A 21,876-nucleotide genomic window follows, 5' to 3' on the forward strand; every position below is an offset into this window, starting at 1 on the left:
AGGAGAGGGCGGGCGGGCTCCGCGCGTCTCCCTCCGCTGCGCGGAGACCCAGGGCTGCCGGCGTGAAGACGCGAAGCCAGACGCGGGGCAGGGGCCGCGGGGGTCCTGATTCGCAGGCGGCGCGGGGCTGGGGACTCCACCGGTGCGCTGTGGTCCTGAAGCCGCCCCGGCCTCTGAGGCCCAGGAGTTCAGTGGGCGCCCGCGCCGAGGAACGGCGCGCTGGCGTGTGCCTTGGGGACCAGGCACGAGGGAGACCCTGTCCTCCTGGGGGATCTTGTCTCGAGCCGGGGAAATAACTTGCCCAGCCCTGCGCGCGACCAGCCAGCCCTCCACCCCGGAGCAGAGGAGGGAGAGGGCGCGGGGGGCGCTGTTCGCCGGGCGGGGAGGGAGCAGCTCCCGGGAGGAGGGGCCGGAGGGAGGGCGGCGCGTCTTCCCTGCAGGTGCCGCCGGGGAGGCCTCAGCTCCGCTTCGGAAAACCCACCTCGGGCCAGCACCGCACCTCTGCTTCTCTTTCAGAAAACAGAAATTTACTCTGTGGAGCTCAGCGGAAGCGGAGACATTGAGAAAACGGACAAGGGGCATGACAAGAAGTACGGGGGCCTGAAAAAGGACTGCTTGGAACGCAAAACGCATCAGCCGAAAGAGGAGCTTAAGAAAGAACTCGATCTGGTCAGTTGAGCCAACCGGGTGCCCCTGAGCACTGCCCTCCCCGCTGAGAGCTCGCCCCTATAACCCACCTCCCACAGAAGAAAATTAGGTCTCAAGAGTTTGAAAAGCCCTGAGACTTGTTTCCTTGTTTTTTTTAAAAACAATGGTGTGATAATATCTGCCCAGGGGTCAGGCCTCTGAAGGCTCCCTGCGTTCAGGCTGTAGGCACGCCCAGGTGGGACTCACTCAGAGGGAGTCTCTGACTCCAGTCCCCACAGGCATGGAAGGCCCAGACCGCTCTCCTTCCTGGTGGCTTCGCCGAGATGATACAAGCAGCCAGCTGCCACATTTTAGCTGATAAGATTGAACTATTTGAGGCAGAACCACCCCGGAGGAAAACCAAAAGCACTACACTTGCTAGGTTTCTGGGTATATTTGCCCCACGAGAAAGAATTTCAGCCGTAAGAGAGTTGGGCTTGGCTTCAGACAACCTTAGGCTCAGCTGAGGTCCAGTTCTCGTGGCTGATCTGTGACTGGGAGCAAACTACTTAGCTTTGCTGAAGCTCCGTTTTCTTTAGGTAAAATGGGAAATAAACAATTTTTGTGGGTCTGTCAGGAGAAAAGTGAGATAAGAGTGAGAGTGTTCTTAGTGGAAGTGTTTTGTGGACGTGCAACCCTGTTTCTAGTAAAGCTGGCTGCCCTGGAAAAGAGCTGCCCTGGGACTGAAATGTGACACCGCATCTCAGGAATGCCAAAGGGGAAACTTCTACGTGAGTTTGAGATTATGCTAGATTGTCCCTGCACTTCACTGCAGACCTTAAAGCTGTGATTCTTTGAGCAGCTGGTAGTAGTGTGTGCTTATGTGTGCTCCAGAGCCAATTGTTAAACACTCAGGAATTCGGCAAGCTGACTCATACTGTATTAGTAGCGTGAAGTGTGACTGGGCTGAGCAATCAGTAAATGCTACAAATCGGAGCTCTTTATTTATTTTTCCTGGAGAGCGCATTCAACAGCACACACCACTAGGCATTTGTCCATGTATCTTCTGATGACACTTAAGACCACAGCCCTGGAACTGGACTGACCTGAACTGAAATCCCAGTTTGACTGAAATTCAGTTCCCTGTTGTGAAAAATTGGAATTAAAAATGGTACCTCCCTCTTAGAGTTGTTAAGAGGGTTACAGAGAAAGCAGGAGAAAGACTGAGATAGTCATTCTTATTTCCTACGTATCTCTAGCAGTTAGGGGTGAAGACATAACTAGTCTTACTTGAAATTGCTAATTACAACATGAATATATATCCATTGTATCATATGCCTGTAAATTACAATGAGAACCTCCCTTGAGATTGGAGCATTTTGTGAAGATGTATAATACAGAAAAATAATTTCCATAGTATTGGCCAAAGTGTCCCCTTGCTTCCTTGCTGAGATACATCTTTCTTTCCCTCCCTTTTCACAACCTTCTCACAAGAGTCCTATAACTCGTGACTGCGTACTTGGATGCCCTTGCAACCCGACCCCTCCAGCAGGTCAGAACCTTGATGAGAACTCTAACATCCCCGGCTTCTGAAGACGCAGGCAGACAGTGACTCAAGCCTGGGCCACCTGGTGCTGCCCTGTGCTGTTCCAGCAGAGTTCACTCCCGCACCCTGGCCTGCTCTCATCCCCAGAGCCGGGCTAGCAGGAGACGATAGTGCAGTACAGCCCCTCAAAATCTGAGGTCCATCCATGAAACCAATGGCTCTAATCATCCTTTAACTTTTCTCTGCCCAGGACTTGGTGTACTACACACAGAACTGTGTCTTAATCCTTTGACTCCCCGGCAGTACCACATTCAGTTGATATTGGTACAATGAACAAACGAGCAAGGCAGATCAAGCCTCTTTCGCGGGCTTCCCTGGTGGCGCAGTGGTTGAGAGTCCGCCTGCCGATGCAAGGGACACGGGTTCGCACCCCGGTCTGGGCCGCGGAGCGGCTAGGCCTGTGAGCTATGGCCACTGAACCTGTGCATCCCGGAGCCTGTGCTCCGCAACGGGAGAGGCCACAACAGGGAGAGGCCCGCGTACCGCAAAAAAAAAAAAAAAAAAAGCTCTTTTGTAACATGAAACTTTTTTGCATATACTTGAGAAAAGAGATGGTTCTGGTACCAGTCACAGTATAAATTTTTGTTTCAGACAATCAGAGTTCTAGAATCCTGAATGCTGGGTTTTCTAGGTGGGGTGAGGAAGACTTAGCCCGGGGTTTTCTGCCACAGGAAGAGGCTTCTAGTCCTTTAGCCCAGAGATTCTCAAAGGGAGAGGAGAGGGGGACTTTGCTCCCCAGGGAAGATTCAGCAATGTCTGGAGACATTTATGGTCATCACTTCTTAAGGGAGGGCACTGGTGGCTAGAAGCCTCCACAACAGAATTATTGGCCCCAAATGTCGATAATGCCAAGGTTGCGAGACTCTGCTTTAGCCTAATGATTCTGTGGCAAAATTAGCAAGTGTGCCCCCCCCCCTCCCGGCCGGTATTTATTTGGCAGGTTTTTAATCTGGGGGCTTCTCTGACAGTGAACTGAGTCTCAAGTACTGGAATAAGGAAAGGCATGCTTCTCTGTACCAGACCGCCTGCCCAGTGAGGGCCGCATTGGTAACAGTCAGGACATGAAATGGTTTGGCACTACTCACAGCCCTCCGTGGATCCCACAGTTCAGGTCTGAGTTAAGTGTCCAGATCACTGGTGCCTGGACAACAGGTGTGCTAGGATTTGCATGTGCTGGAGACCAGACTGAGGTGAAATGCATTGCTTTGCTCAGAAAAACTAAGGACAGCTGCTCTGTGGTAAATGGCAAGTTAAGTCTGAACTGTTCAGGGGTGGCCAGAAAATCCCCTGGCCAGTGACCTGTCCTGCAGCGAGGTTCTCTTCTCTGGCCGCAGTAGCCCCTGGGACAAAGGTTCCTTCTCTTCATCCCACACTCCCTGGCCGCTCTGCCTTCCTCAGCGCTACTCCCAGCTTCCACGCACTTGCCGAGGCCGAGGGTTTGAGCCTTGGGATGATCTAATTCGCTCTGGTTCTCTTTTCACGGGCTTCAGGACGATCACAAGCTCAGCGAGGAGGAATTGGAAACAAAATACGGGACAAACATCATTACGGTAAGTCGCCGGAGAACCAGTGATGGGGAGAGAATCCCAGGACTATGCTCAGGGTTTGCGGAAAAGAATGAGTGACCCAAAGCTGCGACTCTGAGAATGCCAGCCACCCATATGCCCACCATGCGAGACAGGGCTGGTTCCCCTCGGGAGCTGGCTCGTCTGAACCACAGCCCTGGCCAAGCCCTCTGTTGAGCTGTGTGCTTGGTCACAGGCAGTTCTTTGACTGTGACCGCAGTGAAGCTGTGGTGACCCCAGGAAGGTTTGGATGCTTCCTCGTTGTCACGATCAGGGGTTGCTTTTAAACCCTGTGCCCAGGACGTATTAGGGTCTTATCAAGGCCTCCTCCAGAAAGGGACAAGGCTGCAGGGCACACCACGTGCCTCATAAAATCTCCCACCGCAGAAGTAGGGCTTCCTTCCGTGAATTCAAATCTCAAAAGTTTTGGTGTCTTAACATCAGGAGATTTGGGTGCACCTGTTCAAGTCAACAAGAATACCTGCAGTGTGAGGACCAGGCGATGCCTGGGTTTCAGGAGTTCGCAGTGGGCGGGGGAGGCAGACGTGTAGGAAAGCGCTCAGCAGCCACGCTGCTCTGCGAGACGGCATGTGAGAGGCCGAAGGGCATGCTGAGGGAATGGCGGAGTCTGACAGGCGAAGCTCCCTGGGTGGCGCAGTGATTGAGTTGGGACATAGTAACCGCTACCCACCCTCTGCAGAAATGTGACATCCAACCCAACGGGGGAGAAACGTCTGATTTCTGTTTCTTTTGGCTCTGCTTTCTCAGGGTCTCTCCAGCACCCGGGCTGCTGAGCTCCTGGCTCGGGATGGGCCCAACACACTCACCCCCCCCAAGGAAACCCCGAAGATTATCAAGTTCCTCAAGCAGATGGTGGGGGGGTTCTCCATCCTCCTGTGGATAGGAGCCGTCCTGTGCTGGATCGCATATGGGATTCAGTACTCCAACGATAAGTCCTCCTCCCTGGACAGCGTGAGGCCCTGGGGCTCCTCCTGGGTTTGGTGGTAACGGGGCGGGGGGCGGTGAGGGGTCAGCACCGTAACGCAAGGGCAGAGCACTGGGCTGGGGTCAGGGGTCCACCACTGATCAGTCACCACGTGAGTTTGAGAAAATCAGTCATTTTCCAAAATGTAAAACAGAAATTATATCTGACGTTCTGGTGTCTCAGAGGCAGTGTGAGCATGGATTTTTAAGAGAGAGAGAGAAACACAGAAGTTCCTACGTGGAGAAAAAGGGTCCATATCCACGTGAAGCGCTTTGGGGCTTCCTCTCCTCAAAGCGAATTCTCTCCCTCTGCCGTGGAGAGCTTCTGTGCCTGCTGATAACAGAGGACTGAAACACAAAACTGTATTGGCCGACACGATGCTGAGAGGAGGAAGCCAGATGAGAAAGGCCACATGCTGCACGATTCCATTGATGTGAAATGTTCAGAGCAGACCCGCCCTGGATTCAGAAAGCAGACCCGTCAGGGGCTGCCAGGGCTGGGCTGGAGTGGGGAGTGATGGCCAGTGGGCTCAAGGGGACTTACTGGGATGACGGATTGTGGTGACTGTCGCACAACTGTGTACCTTATTAACGATCACTTAGTTATATACTTCAAGTGCGTAAATGGTGTGGCCTGCAATTTACACCAGGACACTACTGCCATGTCTCTCACTGGCCATGGAGCACCCTGGCCCTAGGCTCCGGCTCATTCCTGACGCTTGTTTTTCTGATCGATGCCTGTCCCCCTCTCCCAGGTGTACCTGGGCTCCGTGCTTGCCCTGGTGGTTATTTTAACCGGGGTGTTTGCCTATTACCAAGAGGCGAAAAGCACCAACATCATGGCCAGCTTCCGCCAGATGATCCCACAGGTGGGTGCGGCACCCACTGTGGTGTCTGCGAGACTTGAGATGAGCGAGCATCAGGCTGGGGGAGTGGAAGAGCTTGGAGGCCTGGGCCCCCTCCCTGCTGCCTGCAAAGTGACCTAATCTCTGTGGAGCCCCTGTTTCCTCCCAGGGTTTTGAGATGATCAGCGAGATAAAATGGAGAAAAGCGCTTAGTCGAGAGCAGAGTGGGACAGGAGCATGAGTCGTTGCACAGCATCTCCTGTGGTTTCTCCTCAGCGCTGGTGAACTGTTTAGACAAAAGCAGTCCAGGGGGTTCTGAGCGGGAACCAAGGAGGCCGACCTGGGATTCTTTAAGTGTCACCCTCTTTGCTCCCATTTCTCAGCCTGCCCGCATGTGCTCTCAGTATGGGAGGCCCCCCCGTCCCTCCGCCCACAGGAACCCAGGAGGGGTCCTCTAGGGAGACCGTGCACTGCTGTCAGCGCGGCAGGAAAACCGCACCCTCGCTGGTCTGCAGAGCTGCTGGACAGAGGGGACTCTGGGTGGGATCTTCTGTGCTAGGAAGTGGAGACCCTTCTCTCGCGCCATTAAAGTTTTCCCGACCTGAGCAAGATTGTTAAACCCTTTGGCTCAACCTTCAGGAGTCTTCCTGGACCTCCCAGCAGGATCGTTCGTCCTTAATGGTCTCCCTTCACGCCAGGCTCAGGGCTGTCGCTTTGCCGTACCCTCCCATGGCAGAATTTTCTGGGTCCAAGAATATCTCCATGAGCTCCTTCTCAAGAAACAATAGTTCTTGGGGTCTCCAGGCCCCAAGTAAAAGTCTTTGTTTCATTTTCTGCTCTTCTGACAGCTGTGGGTCCTAGTGCCTCCCTTCCCGAGGTCTGGGGAGGGTGCAGGACTGCCATCACATTCCAGGAGGGAATCTGAGGCCTGGGTCATGGTTTTCCTTCGCAGCAAGCTCTTGTCGTTCGAGATTCAGAGAAGAAGACAGTTCCTGCAGACCAGCTGGTGGTGGGGGATATAGTGGAGATTAAAGGAGGAGACCAGATCCCCGCGGACATCAGGGTGCTGTCTGCTCAGGGGTGTAAGGTGAGCGTCACAGGCACCCCAAGGATCGTGCTCACGACCAGCTGGCTTGCTATGGTCTTTCCAGGTCTCGGCGTAACTGGGGACGGGACAAGGTGCCTGACCCTGAACTTGTTTCAAAACTTCTAGGTAGACAACTCATCTCTCACCGGGGAGTCTGAGCCCCAGCCCCGCTCCTCTGAGTTCACCCATGACAACCCCCTGGAGACAAAGAATATCAGCTTCTTCTCCACAACCTGTCTGGAAGGTAAGTCCAGCTGCTCGCAGGACCGCATGTTCCGCTCGTAGCGCTTCTCCGTCTTCAGGCTTTGTTTTCCTCTCTTTACCATCACTTGCTGCAAAGCTTCTCCAAGAGAAAACGTGGAATTGGAGAACCTAGAGAGCTGGTGTTTGGCCTTAGTAATGTCATGAGCTGACTGGCCACGTAAGCCACCAAAGAGAGGTCCGTGAGGCTGTGGTCCCTCCTAGCTGAGGACCCCTAGAATAAAATGTCTGCTCCACCCGCAGGCACAGCGACTGGCATGGTCATCAACACGGGTGACCGCACCGTCATTGGGCAGATCGCCTCGCTGGCTTCAGGAGTCCAGAACTCGAAGACGCCCATTGGCATCGAGATCGAGCACTTTGTTCACATTGTGGCAGGAGTGGCAGTCTCCATCGGCGTCCTTTTCTTCATCATCGCAGTGTCCATGAAGTATCATGTCCTGGACTCCATCATCTTCCTCATTGGCATCATTGTGGCCAACGTGCCTGAGGGTCTCCTGGCCACTGTCACTGTGAGTCTGCACTGCTAGTGGTCGTACGCTGGCCCCGCTCACGTGCCATTCTGCCGTGCTGGGTGAGCGCCCACCACAGCTGAGTCTGCTCCGTCAGGGGCAACCGTGGTACATTCTGAACAGACTGTTTCTTAGAGGGACAAAAAGAATTGTGATTTGTTAATATTTGAATGCAATGTCCTTGAAAACTTATATTTTCATTTTCAGGAGATCTGTCTGCAAATCCCTTAAGATCTAGATAAGACAGTCTTGAACCACCATTTACGGATTTTCTAGAAGCCGGATACCTCCCCCCACATTTCCACCGTTCTTAAAAGGAAAACAAACCAACAGACTCCTTTGGCAGTTTCTACAGCTGAGGGACTTGAGCACCCTTTTCACCTCGCTCCTCTTCCCTCTCACACTCCCACGGACACACACAAATGCCTTCCGTGTGTTCCCGCAGCAGCCCAGCCCCTTCCTGTGCTTACGTCCAGGTTCAGCTTTGGTTCTCCCTGCTTAGCTCACCCTTGAACAAGGCCCTTCTCTGCGGTGCGGGCCCCACGGGCAGTGAAGGGGGCTTCGTATCTTCAGTCCTGTGTGAAGGTGGCCTGGCGCCATCCTGAGCAATGGCAGAAGTTTTTGATTCCAGGTCTCCTCTGACTCCAGCAGAGAGTAATCTGACAGAATTGGAGGCAAACAGAACCCTTTGAGATCTGCAGGGTTCGGAGAGAGGGAAGAATGTTTAAATATGGAGCTCTTAAAGTGAAACAGATGCTTCTTGATTCCCCAAAGCAGCAAGGTAGCCCTTTGGGACAAGCCCTTTGGCAAGTAGCGGTGGAAGTCCGTCTTACGCGTTCTTGCTTGTGAATGACAGCCAAGGCCCCCTTTGTAATTACACATGACTTGCCTGGCTCTGCGACCTGTGGGTGCCTTAGGATCATTTTCCTGAAGGAGCAAAGGGACAAAAGAGTGTTCCACATTTAACAGAAGAAAGGACTGTGGCACGTCCATGTATAGGGCTTTACATGCTTTCTCAGTCACTGGGGCTGATGCAGCTTTACTGCATCTATAACCATACCTGACACTAGTCCAGCTCTACCTGTTTCTACATTATTGAACCTGAGTTCAAAAGGGTGGTTTTTCTCCAAGCTTCTCCCTCTCTCCTCCGTCTAGGTGGCTCTGTCACTGACAGCAAAACGAATGGCCAAGAAGAACTGCCTGGTGAAGGGCCTAGAGGCAGTGGAGACCCTTGGTTCCACCTCCATCATCTGCTCAGACAAGACGGGGACCCTAACCCAGAACAGGATGACCGTGGCCCATCTGTGGTTCGACAACCAGGTCTTCGTGGCGGACACTAGCGAAGACCATTCGAGTGAGTCTCCGGGCGCATCCAGCCTGGCCCTGCACTGCAGACTCGGCAGAGGGTCTGGTCTGCAGCCTTGGGGTGAATAGTGCTGTTCGTGGGTGCGAGCCCAGCACCCTTGGCATCCCCTGTTCTTCTTTCCAGATCAAGTCTTTGATCAAAGCTCCGCAACCTGGGCCTCCCTGTCAAAGATCATAACGCTGTGTAACCGTGCTGAGTTCAGACCAGGACAGGAGAGCGTCCCCATCATGAAGGTGAAGGCCCTGCACACGGTCTCAGTTACAGGCAGAGCCACGGCACTTTCTTGTTCTGATTTGGTGCTTGACTTAATCTCTCCAGCTGAGTAGGTTTACGCTGTAAGAGCAAGTCTAATCACAAGACCTGTAGAAAACTTTTTTCGCTGTAACTAGCTTCGAGAAATCTAAAAGTTCTCAGAATATTCACTTGGGCCTTTTGAAAATTCTGTCTCTTGCCAGAAAATGAATGTGCCTTTAAGTTACTTTCCTAACTTCTTTATCAGCTAAGAAGATATAATCAAAGGTTACTTATTACATAAATGCCATTCACTGATGTTTAACATGTAATCGGCTAGAAATAGAAGGAGGGGTCTTAGAGCTATTCCTCTGGGCTGCCTGGAGCTCTTGTATAATTGCAATATACGAAACTTCTCTCTCTCCTCCCCTCCTTTCCTCCCTCTCCCTCTCCCTCTCAGGCGTCACTGAATCTGTGTTCTGGCTTTTCTGTTTGCCATCTCTTTCCTTCATTGACTCTTACTTATATTTTTTGTTTGCTTTTCTTTATCAGCCAGCTCATTAATTCTCCTTTTGGCCAATCACTTCTCTGTATCTTTCAAGTCCTTATCTCCAGTTCTAATTTCTCACCCAAATTCCATGCATCTCCAGCTCGCTGTGTGTTTTTCCACTTGGAGGTTTTGCAGGCTAGATACTCAACATACTATACTTGTCACCTTCCACCTGTACCCAAACTTGCTCCAAGTTAATATCTTATCCCAAATTTTCTATTTTTCTATGCTGTAACCATTTTACTTGTCATCCTTTTGGAAGTCATCTTTAACTTACTCCTTCCCAAAAATCTAGTGAGTCAACAAGGCCTATTACTCTTGTTTCAGAGCATCCAACTTTACGTTTCTGTTATCACTAATACCTTTCATCGGAACAACTGTACCAGCCTCTTAACAGGCTCCATGACTCTGGTTTATCCCTCCCCTGTCTTTCTTGCATGCCACTAATTTTCCTTCAATACTTCATTAGTTAGATGGACTACTTCATCTAACTTTGCTCAAAAACTTCCCATGCCTCTCTATTTTCTGCTTCTCAAGTGTAGGCCTCAGTGCTTGCCTTTTGGGGTTCTTTACATCTGCCACATTCTCCGTGTCCACCTGTGCTTCAGCACTCACAATAGAGTTTCCCCACCACGTGCCTTCCTTCACGGCTTTCTGGTTCTTCTCACAATAGAGTTTCCCCACCATGTGCCTTCCTTCACGGCTTTCTGGTTTCTAGAAGGCTTTCTTCTGCTCCTCTCTCTTTAGGTAACCCACCTGTCTTTCTCTCTTTTTTTTTTTTTTTTTTTTTTTTTTTTTGCGGCTTGCAGGATCTTAGTTCCCGGACCAGGGATTGAACCCGGGCCCTGGCAGTGAAAGCACGGAGTTCTAACCACTGGACCGCCAGGGAACTCTCCCCACCTGTCTTTCAAGATCTAGTTCGTAACTGCTTTTTTCATGAAAACTTCCTGCTCTCAGAGCTCTTACTTTTCTGAACTCCCCTAATGCCAGCAGGTGGCGCCCTGCAGTTAACAGTCCTAAGTCAGTCACCGGTTGTGCGGTAATTGTTTTCTCTCTCCAGGAGATAGTAAGCTTAGGTTACGTGTTGGTTCGTTGCAATTGATCAGAGAAGAACCAGATTATGTGCTGCAACTATTTGTCTCTTGATTCGCAGAAAGCTGTGGTTGGAGATGCCTCAGAAACTGCTCTTTTGAAATTCTCAGAGGTCATTTTGGGTAACGTGATGGAAATTAGAAAAAGAAACCGCAAAGTAGCTGAAATACCTTTTAACTCGACCAACAAATTTCAGGTGAGTTTTTCGTCACAACTAAATCTTTATCATCACTAGAACAGCATTTCCACCTGTGTAAGGATCCTTTGGTTAATATGTATTGTGAATGACACTTGACTTCAAAAATAGTCCTCAGAGATGCAGGGCCTGGACGTCTGGTAAACCCATAACAGGTTTCCCTGAAGTAAGTATAGAAAAAGAACGGTGAAGGTCCTGCCGTTCCCACGCGTGAGCTATCTGTGTGACGTACACACTCACATGCACACAGACGCAACAGCACCCGCACTGGGTAACTTTGGCCAGGGAGGGGCAGCGGCCACATCCCAAAGGACGAGAGAAGGGTGGGGCATGGGGAGAAGCAGCGCTGCCCCTCGTCTGTGTCAGGCACTCTACATGCTTTGTCTCATTTAATCCTCATTATAAGCCTGTGAGGTAGCTCCAAGTAACCCCAACTGAAGGGTGAGGAAACAGGCCTTAGAAAGCGCTGAGGTGACAGAGTCACACAAGCATCTAAGTGGCACAAGCAGTTTTCACACCTCTGACTCCTGAGTCTATGCTTTTTCTACCGCAGCTCAGAGTCTGGGCAGTTCAGTTCAGGCCATGTTGGTAAGCCTTGCCCTTTGTGAAGACCAATGAGTGCCAGCCACACTGCTCTCCCGTTCTGCCCCACAGGCAGTACGTAGGGATCTCCTCTCCCCCGTGGCTCAGGAAGAGAATGGCGATCCTTGCCTAGTTGTCACCCCTCATGCCAGGGGTGCCCAGCAGTCATGTTAGGACAAAGGACAGTTTCTAGCCCAAGGTGCTGGCACAGGTGGGATTCCCTGTAGACTCCAAAGCTGAGAGTGGGGCATCGTGACTTGGTCTTTGCATAACAGTAAATTATGTAAATAGGATAACCATGTTTGTGTACAAGTTTCTGGTGATAACCCACACATTTTCTTTTATTTTTTTAAATTAATTTATTTATTTTTGGCTGTGTTGGGTCTTCGTTGCTGTGCACAGGCTTTCTCTAGTGGCAGCGAGCGGGGGCTACTCTTCATTGTGGTGTGTGGGCTTCTCGTTGCAGTGGCTTCTCTTGTTGGGGAGCTCAGGCTCTAGGCACGCGGGCTTCAGTAGTTGTGGCTCACGGGCTCAGTAGTTGTGGCTCACGGGCTCTGGAGTGCAGGCTCAGTAGTTGTGGCGCACGGGCTTAGTTGCTCTGCAGCGTGTGGGGTCTTCCCGGACCAGGGCTTGAACCCGTGTCCCCTGCATTGGCAGGTGGATTGTTAACCACTGCACCACCAGGAAGTCCCACCCACCCACACATTTTCTTTGGAAGGAATTTAGGACTGGAAAATAACTGTGGAGCAAACATCTTTGTGGATGATTGAACAGTAAAAAATCATGGTTAGCAAAACAGACAACTAACAAAATGTATGATGTAAAATGTAGAGGAAATCAGATTTCTGTTCAAAAATATAGTGAAAATAGAATGAGTAGCAATTCTAAAATAATGATTGTAACAATAGCTACCATGTGCTAATTTCCACACTTCTCACAACAGTTCTGTTAGGCAGTAGAGAAGGAGGAAACAGGACATAGCCAGCAAGGGACAGAGCCAGGACTCAGCAGACCCAGGGGACCATGCTCTTAGGACTAGGCAGGATGGCCTTCCAACCATGAACGAGACTCAGAGTCCCCCCGGGGCTCTGTCTCCTCCAGGGAAGGCTTCCTCGTCGTGTGAGATGTGAGGAAAAGCGGGTGCTGTGAGGCCTCGTGTACAGAATGTTGAGGGAGAAGTGGGCTCCCCAGAGTTGGTCTAGAAAGGAGAGGGTCCTTCAGAAGAGGCCAAAGAGCCTCTGGGATGCTATTAGTGCCATTTTATATCCACACACGAGCAACACTCAGCACTAAGCAAGGTGGTTGGGTGTCATGACCTTGGAGGGTCTCTGGGGCATCGTTCAACCCAAGGAAACAAAGTGGACAGTCTTAGAATAGCAGTTCCCCAAACTGAGACTGGTCCATTAAAATATTTTCCACAGTTTATGGCAAATTGAAAAATTAGGACAATATTTTATAAAATTTTATATAGAGATGGAAGTATTGAATTTAGAAGATTATCCTTTATGTCCTGCATGGTTAGGGCAGGGACTCTGGGGCCTGCTGGCCAGAATTCAGGTCCCATCTCAGCCCCCTGCTAGCGGTCACTGAACTCTCTGCACCTCAGATTCCTCCCTTGTAAAAGGCAGTAATAATGGTACCCATGGCCATAGTTTTGAGAATTAAATGAGTCCGTTTAACTTCTGGGCACTCAGAACAGTATACACAGCAAAAGTATTTATTATTCCTACTTTAAGTGTTAAAATGCCCTACCTTTCAGAAAATGATAGTGACAGTAGACGGAGGTTTTTGGTTTGGTTAGTTGGTTTTTTTAATGTCGCTACTTGGCAATGTGAAAAAAGCTGCAACCTTACGTTTGCCCTCCATGGTTTTCTTTTTTTTTTTTTTGTACTCATCTCTGATATCCAAAAGTCTATAAACTACTGGTTTAGAATCAACTGGTAGACCCAAAATGATAGAATTTTTCTTTGTAACTTACTCATTCTCTCCCAAACACTCCAGCTTCCTAAAATTCTTTCCAGGGCTTAGAAGGGTACCTGGTATAAAATAAGGTCTAGACTTAGACACTTTATTATTGTCTATAAATTTTTCCACAGTTTTCCCGATTATCTCATTAGGCTACATCTAGAAGTAGAATTGTGAGGTCAAAGGGTAATGACGGTAAAGTTGTGATTCTTGTTACTTAGCTGTCCCCCCAGAGGCCTGTGCGTGAGAGGCTGTCCTCACAGCCCTCGCGTCCTCTGTCACATCCAGGCCGTGACGCTGTCCACGTGCCTGACTGAGTGCAGGACGTTTCGGGTCTGCAGGGAGGGCAGTCAAGGCAGGAGGTGAGACAAGGCGGCTCCCAGCCCTCTGACCCCACGGTCGCCCCAGGAGATCGTGTTCAAGGCAGAAGCTTTCACAGGACGACAGCGCTTCGGGCCTCCCTAAAGCAGCCAGTTTCTGTTTGAGAGACAGGCTGAGTTTCCCCCGCGAGACACCCTGATTCAAATTCAGGGTGTTCCCCTGGGCTGGGACAGAGTCTAGCTCTCTGCATACTGCTTGGGTAGAAAGGACAGGATGCACCTGCAGAGAACACTCCTTCTTTATAAATCAAGAACCAGTAGCCAACAGAGAAAGGGGTGTTTTTAATCTTGTCGTGTTGCTCATTTAAAGGTGTGTCCAGTTCAGGCCCTTAGTAGCAAAGACGGTGTCATTGCCCAATGCCACACTGAACATGCTCGACCCCTTTCCCCCGCAGCTCTCCATACACGAGACAGACGACCCCAGTGACAAGCGTTTCCTCGTGGTGATGAAAGGGGCCCCCGAGCGGGTCCTGGAGAAGTGCAGCACCATCATGGTCAACGGCCAGGAGCAGCCTCTGGACAAGAGCACGGCCAAGGCCTTCCACACGGCGTACATGGAGCTGGGCGGCCTGGGGGAGCGCGTGCTGGGTGAGCAGAGCCCTGATCCCGCCCGTGAGGCCCGCGGCTCTCTGCCGGCCTCTGGCACACGAGGAGACGGGCCTGTGATGTAGCGGAGTAGCTCTGGCGTCCACTTGAGTCATAAAGGAGGAATGGTCAACGTACAAGACACACTGTGATGGATAGTGTGAGGGGCGGGCCCTTCCAGATCAGGGAAATCTGGGAAGTTACTGTGGCACGGGTTGCATTTCATTCTGGACTTTGAGTGAGGGAACTTGAAGGGAGGTAGGGAGCGCACTCACGCAGAGGGAACCTCGTGGGCCAGAGCACAGCGGTGGGAACGGATGGAGTGGCACGCGCCTTGTCGAGGCTGCAGGTGGACGAGGTACCACGGTCCTGGGACACAGGGCTAGAAGGGTCGTGTGGAGGTTGGCTTGCAGCGCCCTTCTTGGCGGGGACAGGAGCAGAGTGGGTCTCAGCGGGAGGTGCTGCCCTCACTCAGGCGAAAAGGGATTTGATCCCAGGCAACGGGAACGTGAAGGTCACATACAGAGACTGTGGAGGCAGAATTGGTAAGACTTAGCTGCTAATTAGAGGGGAAAAGTAAGTTTAAAAAAATGTTGAGGGGCCTTCCTGGTGGCGCAGTGGTTGAGAGTCCGCCTGCCGATGCAGGGGACACGGGTTCGTGCCCCGGTCCGGGAAGATCCCACATGCCGCAGAGAGGCTGGGCCCGTGAGCCATGGCCGCTGAGCCTGCGCGTCCGGAGCCTGTGCTCTGCAACGGGAGAGGCCACAGCAGTGAGAGGCCCGCGTACCGCAAAAAAAAGAAAGAAAAAAAAAAAAAATGTTGAAGTTTCCCACTGAGCAGTTAGGGAAAACGTACTGCCAGTAACTGAGAGAAGGTGTCGTTAGAGGTGGAAGGAACCTTAGAAGCACGGCCACCGTGGCAGAAGCCTGTCAGTGGCAACGTAAGGGGGGTATCACAGGACATGTTCTGCTGGGAGAATCGGGGGCCAACGAAACAGCAGCTCTGAACTACAGGGTGATGGATGGGTTCAAGGTAGCAGAAGTTCATACTGACGATAAGGCTCGTTAAACATCGTGAGAGCTCTTGCCAGTAGAGATGGAATCTGGAATGTGTGTTTCTAAAGGACATTTGAGTCTGTAAAGCAAATAAAATACATAAATGAGTTGATAATGCTTGAAGCGCGCCCCCCAGCACCAAGCATCCTTTCAAGGCAGGATTGCTGCCCGTCTGAGTTGCTCTAGGACCCTCACGTCTGACCTTTCCCTCCCACGTGATTAAAGGCTGAACATCGTGCCCTTCCCCTGACGCCCCAGTTCCTTCCCTGGTCTACGCAGGAGCACATTTTGTTTTCTCTGCCGAAAAGGGCCTTCCCACCGCCTGTCCTCCCTTCTTTCCCCGGGAAACATCGACTCCTTGCTCAAGAGTGAGCTCACATGACCTCCTTGGTGAAGTCTTTCCTGTTCTCAGGTGGCTGAGCGTAGCCCTGCTCTGTGGTACTCACCACGCTCCGGGCTCTTCATCTCTTTGTGTCTGTCCCCCACTAAACTGCAACCTCTTGAGAAGTAAAGGCTGTCCACTTCTGGGCTTTCTGTTTCCAGAACATAACAGAGAACCTAATGGGCACAGAGTAAATTATTTTGGGATGAAACATGTCTTTCCTAAAAACAACATGTGTTATGGAACTGAAGGAATTAAACAGTTCTGGTTAAACTCTAAAGTATTGGTAAAATACAAAGGACTGAGAGTGTATGAAAACGTTCCTTCTTTCTTTCATTCTTTTTTCTTTGTTGTTGTTCCTTCTTTCTTGTGTCATTTCTTATCCTAGTTTCATTGACTCCCAAATTTATACCCATTTCAGGTTTCTGTCATCTCTACCTGCCAGCAGATGAGTTTCCAGCAACCTATTCATTTGATGTAGACACAATGAACTTTCCTACTTCCAACTTCTGTTTTGTGGGCCTCTTATCGATGATCGACCCGCCTCGGTCCACGGTCCCTGATGCGGTCACCAAGTGCCGGAGTGCAGGGATCAAGGTGGGACTTACACATTCCTGAATTAACAAGTCCTCCATTGATGTTGGATCCCTTTCTAGGAACATTTGTCATGGGAGAGTCAGTATTTAGGTCTCTTCAACTAAATGTCATAATTCCCCTTTTTTTAGTCTCCACTTTCACTGTACTAAGATTTTAGTAACTGTCCCATAAAAGCAAAGTGATTGTGTCTGTGTGGAATAAGCCACAAGAGTAACTGCAGCGAGCAGAAAGCTGTGTCCCTGTGCCATGAGGTGGTCACATCTTGCCCTAGACTGTGATAGACAGTAATAGGTTTTATTGCTTAATCTCGAGGTCCAGCTTCCATACTCCATTTCCCTCCTGATACAAAAGCCAAAATGTGAATTCCATTACCGTGTAAATCCCAAGGCTGTGCAGCGTCATGAAGCTGCCCAAGGAGACATCCTGTCAGCCCTTTCACAGATAAGTTATGTCCGAAGGAAAGGCTGGATGTCAGAGGAGGAAATGTAAGAAGCTTAGGAGCAAGGGTAGATCTCGTGGGATCAGTGTGCCCTTCAAAGACAGCTGCTTCTTTGACCTAAAGATCAAGGACGGCTCATTAGGGCAAAGCATAGTCACCCCTAGCTGTGCTGTACGGGGCCATGGTGGAGCAGGCGATGCCAGAGTGGTCCCTGCTCGGGTACCTGAGTCCCTCACCGTCCACATGCCCTTCTCACTGTTTGTGTTCTAGATCATCATGGTTACTGGCGATCATCCAATCACAGCCAAAGCTATTGCCAAGAGTGTAGGTATCATTTCCGCCAACAGTGAGACGGTGGAAGACATTGCAAAACGCCTCAACGTTGCTGTGGCACAGGTTAACAAGCGGTGAGCTCGGAACCCACCCAGCAGAACTCAGGTTCTTAGCCACGGGGCCCTGTTGCCTCTAAAGAGCCATGCTGTGGGCGCAAACCCCTTCCTGCCAGATATCCTCTCAGGGTTATGCGAGGCTGCTTTACTCTATAATGTATGTATCCATTCCTTCCTCAAAATTGGATTGAGCGCCGGACATGTGCCAGGCATGGTACTGATACCATGAGGGTTACCTGTATGCATGTCTTGTATGAAATTTCAACCCAATGAAGTAGATCTGAAAACTTAAGTGCCTGACTTAGCGTGAAGAAACTGAAGCAAAGACTTTACAGGAAATTACCAGCCATTGATGCAGTTGTATAATCAAGAATATTGAGAACACTTTGCATTCCATGTGCCCTCCCAGTCTGCATCTTGCGTATTTATTCCATTGGCTTCATAATGTGTAGCTGTGGAAACATACTTCTCTTTACTTTTTACTTGGTAGTAAATAGAATGGAAGCTTCGTAAGGAAAGACTGTTTTTCTTGTGTCTCCTAATTCTTTAAATCATGTTCATCCTTTAGTCCAGTCATCTGTCCATTTGTTCTGTATTCTTTCAACAAATAATTGTTGAGTGCCTAGTGTCTACCAGGCACTGTGCCAGACACTGGAGCTATAGCAGAAACAGACCAGACACTCTCCCCACATTTGGGGAGCTTTCCATTGAGCCAGAAGGGAAGAAAAATAAATTAACTGTGATGTGGTAAGTTCAGTGAAGGACACACAGGGACGAAGGAGCTGGCAGTGGGAGCCTGGACTGTTGATCATTTATATGAGTCAAAGGCTCCAAAGTCTTAGTTTGAAAATTAGTGTCATTGGCTTTATTATACTTTCATGCATGTGGGGAAAAAAGGGAAAAACCAAAGAGCCTCTTCTAGTTTACCCAAGCATTTATGCCTTTTAGGAACATAGAGCTGTCAGGTAGTGAATTACTACCAGGGCAACGAATTACCAGTTAAGACAACCAAACAGTTGAACGGCCTCTGGGCACAGCAGCGGTATCTGAAGTCCAAGGGTCTCCACTGCTCCTTTGTGTCAATAGCATTCATCTATGAAGACAGGTTTGGAGCTTTTGTTTATCTGTTTTGATTTTTTAAATAATAGGATTATACTTTTTCCTACAAGTTACCACACAGGAGAAAGGGGTGGATGCTTTGTGAACGTTTTCAATTGTCCACTGTATCAACTCCAGCTTCATGATCATAGAATAACACTTTTTGCAGCTCTGGGGAGAAAGGAAACACCCTTTCTTTCTTAACTTACTTTTATTTGTTTTTTTTTTTTAATTTTTTTATTTACTTTTTTATTTATTTATTTTTGGCTGCATTGGGTCTCCGTTACTGAGTGCGGGCTTTCTCTGGTTGCGGCGAGCAGGGGCTACTCTTTGTTGTGGTGCGTGGGCTTCTCATTGCGGTGGCTTCTCTTGTTGCAGAGCACGGGCTCTAGGGGTGCGGGCTTCAGTAGTTGTGGCTCGCGGGCTCTAGAGCGCAGGCTCAGTAGTTGTGGCGCACAGGCTTAGTTGCTCCGCGGCGTGTGGGATCTTCCCAGACCAGGGCTCCAACCCATGTCCCCTGCACTGGCAGGCGGATTCTTAACCACTGTGCCACCAGGGAAGCCCCATGTATATACATTTTCTTACCAGAATATAGGAAGACCTGTAGTTTGAGTCAAGTGCTAGAATTCCAATATTTAGCACCGATAGGAAAGAACAGACCTAAAAAAAAAGGAAAAAAGCTCAGAACTTTAAGAATGAAAAAAGCATGCAGTGTTTTGTACTTAAGGATGTTTAAGCTGAGATTAGAAGGCTGGAGTGTTCACCAAGGGAAGGGAAGTTGACGTAGCAGGACGTGTGAGGCCTTTGCACGGAGAGTCCGGAGGCTCAGAACTGAGAAGCCTAGTGGGCTGCTGGCAAGAGTCAGAAGGGACAGATGGCATGGGCTGCACCCAGCCCTGCAGACCGAGTAGGGATTCCGGGGTCTGCTCAAAGCACAGCGGAAGCCTCGGGAGAGTGTGCACAGGGGACAGCACAGTCAGATCTGCACAGGGTTTCTAGAACCTCACTTTTATAGTCAGCAGTTAAAAGCTTTCCTCAGAGAAGACCTCAATAAACTTTTCTCCCTGCATAGCTCATGGCATAGCAGACACTATAAATAGGAAATGACAGTAAAGAATTGTTACCCATGTGTTTAGGCATACGCTGGATTCTAGGACCCAAAACGTACAAACAGGCAGGTTTTTTTTACCCTCCTTTTACTTGTTGAGTAAAGCATTGCCCCGGGAAGTACCACCTCTCACACATTCCTGGAAGGAAATGGCTAATTGGCTTTTTCCTACTGTTGAGTGACGCAAGGAAATGCCTTATTTGTCAGCCTGAGTTCACTGTCTTGAAATGAGACCAAAGTATCCCCAGTACTCACACACCCGGTTATCCCACCAGAGGACTAGGTGTCAGGACTTTGGGTTCCAGGTAAAATCAAAGAAGTTCAGCCCACCTCCCGCCCAGAACAGTGTTTCAACCTTGAGCCTCAGCCAGTTCCTTCTGCCCTTCTAGGGACGCTAAGGCCGCTGTGGTGACCGGCATGGAGCTAAAGGACATGAGCCCGGCGCAGCTGGACGAGCTCTTGGCCAACCACTCGGAGATCGTCTTTGCCCGGACGTCCCCCCAGCAGAAGCTGATCATTGTGGAGGGCTGTCAGAGGCAGGTGGGTGGACGCAGCACTGGGGGAGCCTTCCAGGTCTGTCACCATCCCACGGGGACATGCAACGCTGAGCGCTGGGCCCCCATCCTCACCACCCCACATCTCCACCCGTCGGGGCTGACCCTCTGCTCACCCTGGGGCCTTGCTGCAGGCTCCCCAAGGGCCTTGCGACAGGGAAGTTTGGAGCTATGGGGGATGTGAGTGGACGCAGAACAGAAAGCGCAAAGCCATAAGACAGCGTACCCACTGTCGCCTGCACACACACTGGGTTTTCTCCCTCCAGGTTTGTGGAGATATAATTGACGCACAGCACTGTGTAAGTTTAAGGCGTGCAGCATAGCAGTCTGACTTGCGTATGTCATGAAATGATTACCACAGTAAGTTTAATGAACAGCTGTCTCATATAGATACAAAATTAAAGAAAAGCATATGTCATGAAATGATTACCACAGTAAGTTTAATGAACAGCTGTCTCATATAGATACAAAATTAAAGAAAAGCATATGTCATGAAATGATTACCACAGTAAGTTTAATGAACAGCTGTCTCATATAGATACAAAATTAAAGAAAAGCATATGTCATGAAATGATTACCACAGTAAGTTTAATGAACAGCTGTCTCATATAGATACAAAATTAAAGAAAAGCATATGTCATGAAATGATTACCACAGTAAGTTTAATGAACAGCTGTCTCATATAGATACAAAATTAAAGAAAAGCATATGTCATGAAATGATTACCACAGTAAGTTTAATGAACAGCTGTCTCATATAGATACAAAATTAAAGAAAAGCATATGTCATGAAATGATTACCACAGTAAGTTTAATGAACAGCTGTCTCATATAGATACAAAATTAAAGAAAAGCATATGTCATGAAATGATTACCACAGTAAGTTTAATGAACAGCTGTCTCATATAGATACAAAATTAAAGAAAAGCATATGTCATGAAATGATTACCACAGTAAGTTTAATGAACAGCTGTCTCATATAGATACAAAATTAAAGAAAAGCATATGTCATGAAATGATTACCACAGTAAGTTTAATGAACAGCTGTCTCATATAGATACAAAATTAAAGAAAAGCATATGTCATGAAATGATTACCACAGTAAGTTTAATGAACAGCTGTCTCATATAGATACAAAATTAAAGAAAAGCATATGTCATGAAATGATTACCACAGTAAGTTTAATGAACAGCTGTCTCATATAGATACAAAATTAAAGAAAAGCATATGTCATGAAATGATTACCACAGTAAGTTTAATGAACAGCTGTCTCATATAGATACAAAATTAAAGAAAAGCATATGTCATGAAATGATTACCACAGTAAGTTTAATGAACAGCTGTCTCATATAGATACAAAATTAAAGAAAAGCATATGTCATGAAATGATTACCACAGTAAGTTTAATGAACAGCTGTCTCATATAGATACAAAATTAAAGAAAAGCATATGTCATGAAATGATTACCACAGTAAGTTTAATGAACAGCTGTCTCATATAGATACAAAATTAAAGAAAAGCATATGTCATGAAATGATTACCACAGTAAGTTTAATGAACAGCTGTCTCATATAGATACAAAATTAAAGAAAAGCATATGTCATGAAATGATTACCACAGTAAGTTTAATGAACAGCTGTCTCATATAGATACAAAATTAAAGAAAAGCATATGTCATGAAATGATTACCACAGTAAGTTTAATGAACAGCTGTCTCATATAGATACAAAATTAAAGAAAAGCATATGTCATGAAATGATTACCACAGTAAGTTTAATGAACAGCTGTCTCATATAGATACAAAATTAAAGAAAAGCATAT

General features: G+C 48.9%; 1 protein-coding gene across 1 annotated transcript in view; it reads left to right on the forward strand.

Annotated features, from left to right (window-relative positions):
• Positions 1–507: 507 nt before the first annotated feature.
• The window catches only part of ATP12A (ATPase H+/K+ transporting non-gastric alpha2 subunit), a 28,523-nt gene continuing 7,154 nt past the window's right edge, over positions 508–21,876 (forward strand). Inside the window, exons 1-14 of the mRNA XM_024751256.1 lie at positions 508–669; positions 3,724–3,783; positions 4,567–4,770; positions 5,538–5,651; positions 6,580–6,714; positions 6,841–6,958; positions 7,219–7,487; positions 8,643–8,841; positions 8,977–9,086; positions 10,788–10,922; positions 14,245–14,437; positions 16,293–16,468; positions 17,178–17,314; positions 19,892–20,042. Of these exons, the coding sequence (XP_024607024.1) occupies positions 4,669–4,770; positions 5,538–5,651; positions 6,580–6,714; positions 6,841–6,958; positions 7,219–7,487; positions 8,643–8,841; positions 8,977–9,086; positions 10,788–10,922; positions 14,245–14,437; positions 16,293–16,468; positions 17,178–17,314; positions 19,892–20,042 (1,839 nt within the window). The 5' untranslated portion in view covers positions 508–669; positions 3,724–3,783; positions 4,567–4,668. The remainder of the gene's footprint in view (positions 670–3,723; positions 3,784–4,566; positions 4,771–5,537; positions 5,652–6,579; positions 6,715–6,840; positions 6,959–7,218; positions 7,488–8,642; positions 8,842–8,976; positions 9,087–10,787; positions 10,923–14,244; positions 14,438–16,292; positions 16,469–17,177; positions 17,315–19,891; positions 20,043–21,876) is intronic.

Source organism: Neophocaena asiaeorientalis, unplaced genomic scaffold, assembly GCF_003031525.2.
Source record: "Neophocaena asiaeorientalis asiaeorientalis breed wild unplaced genomic scaffold, Neophocaena_asiaeorientalis_V1.1 scaffold897, whole genome shotgun sequence".
Classification (NCBI taxonomy): Eukaryota; Metazoa; Chordata; class Mammalia; order Artiodactyla; family Phocoenidae; genus Neophocaena; species Neophocaena asiaeorientalis.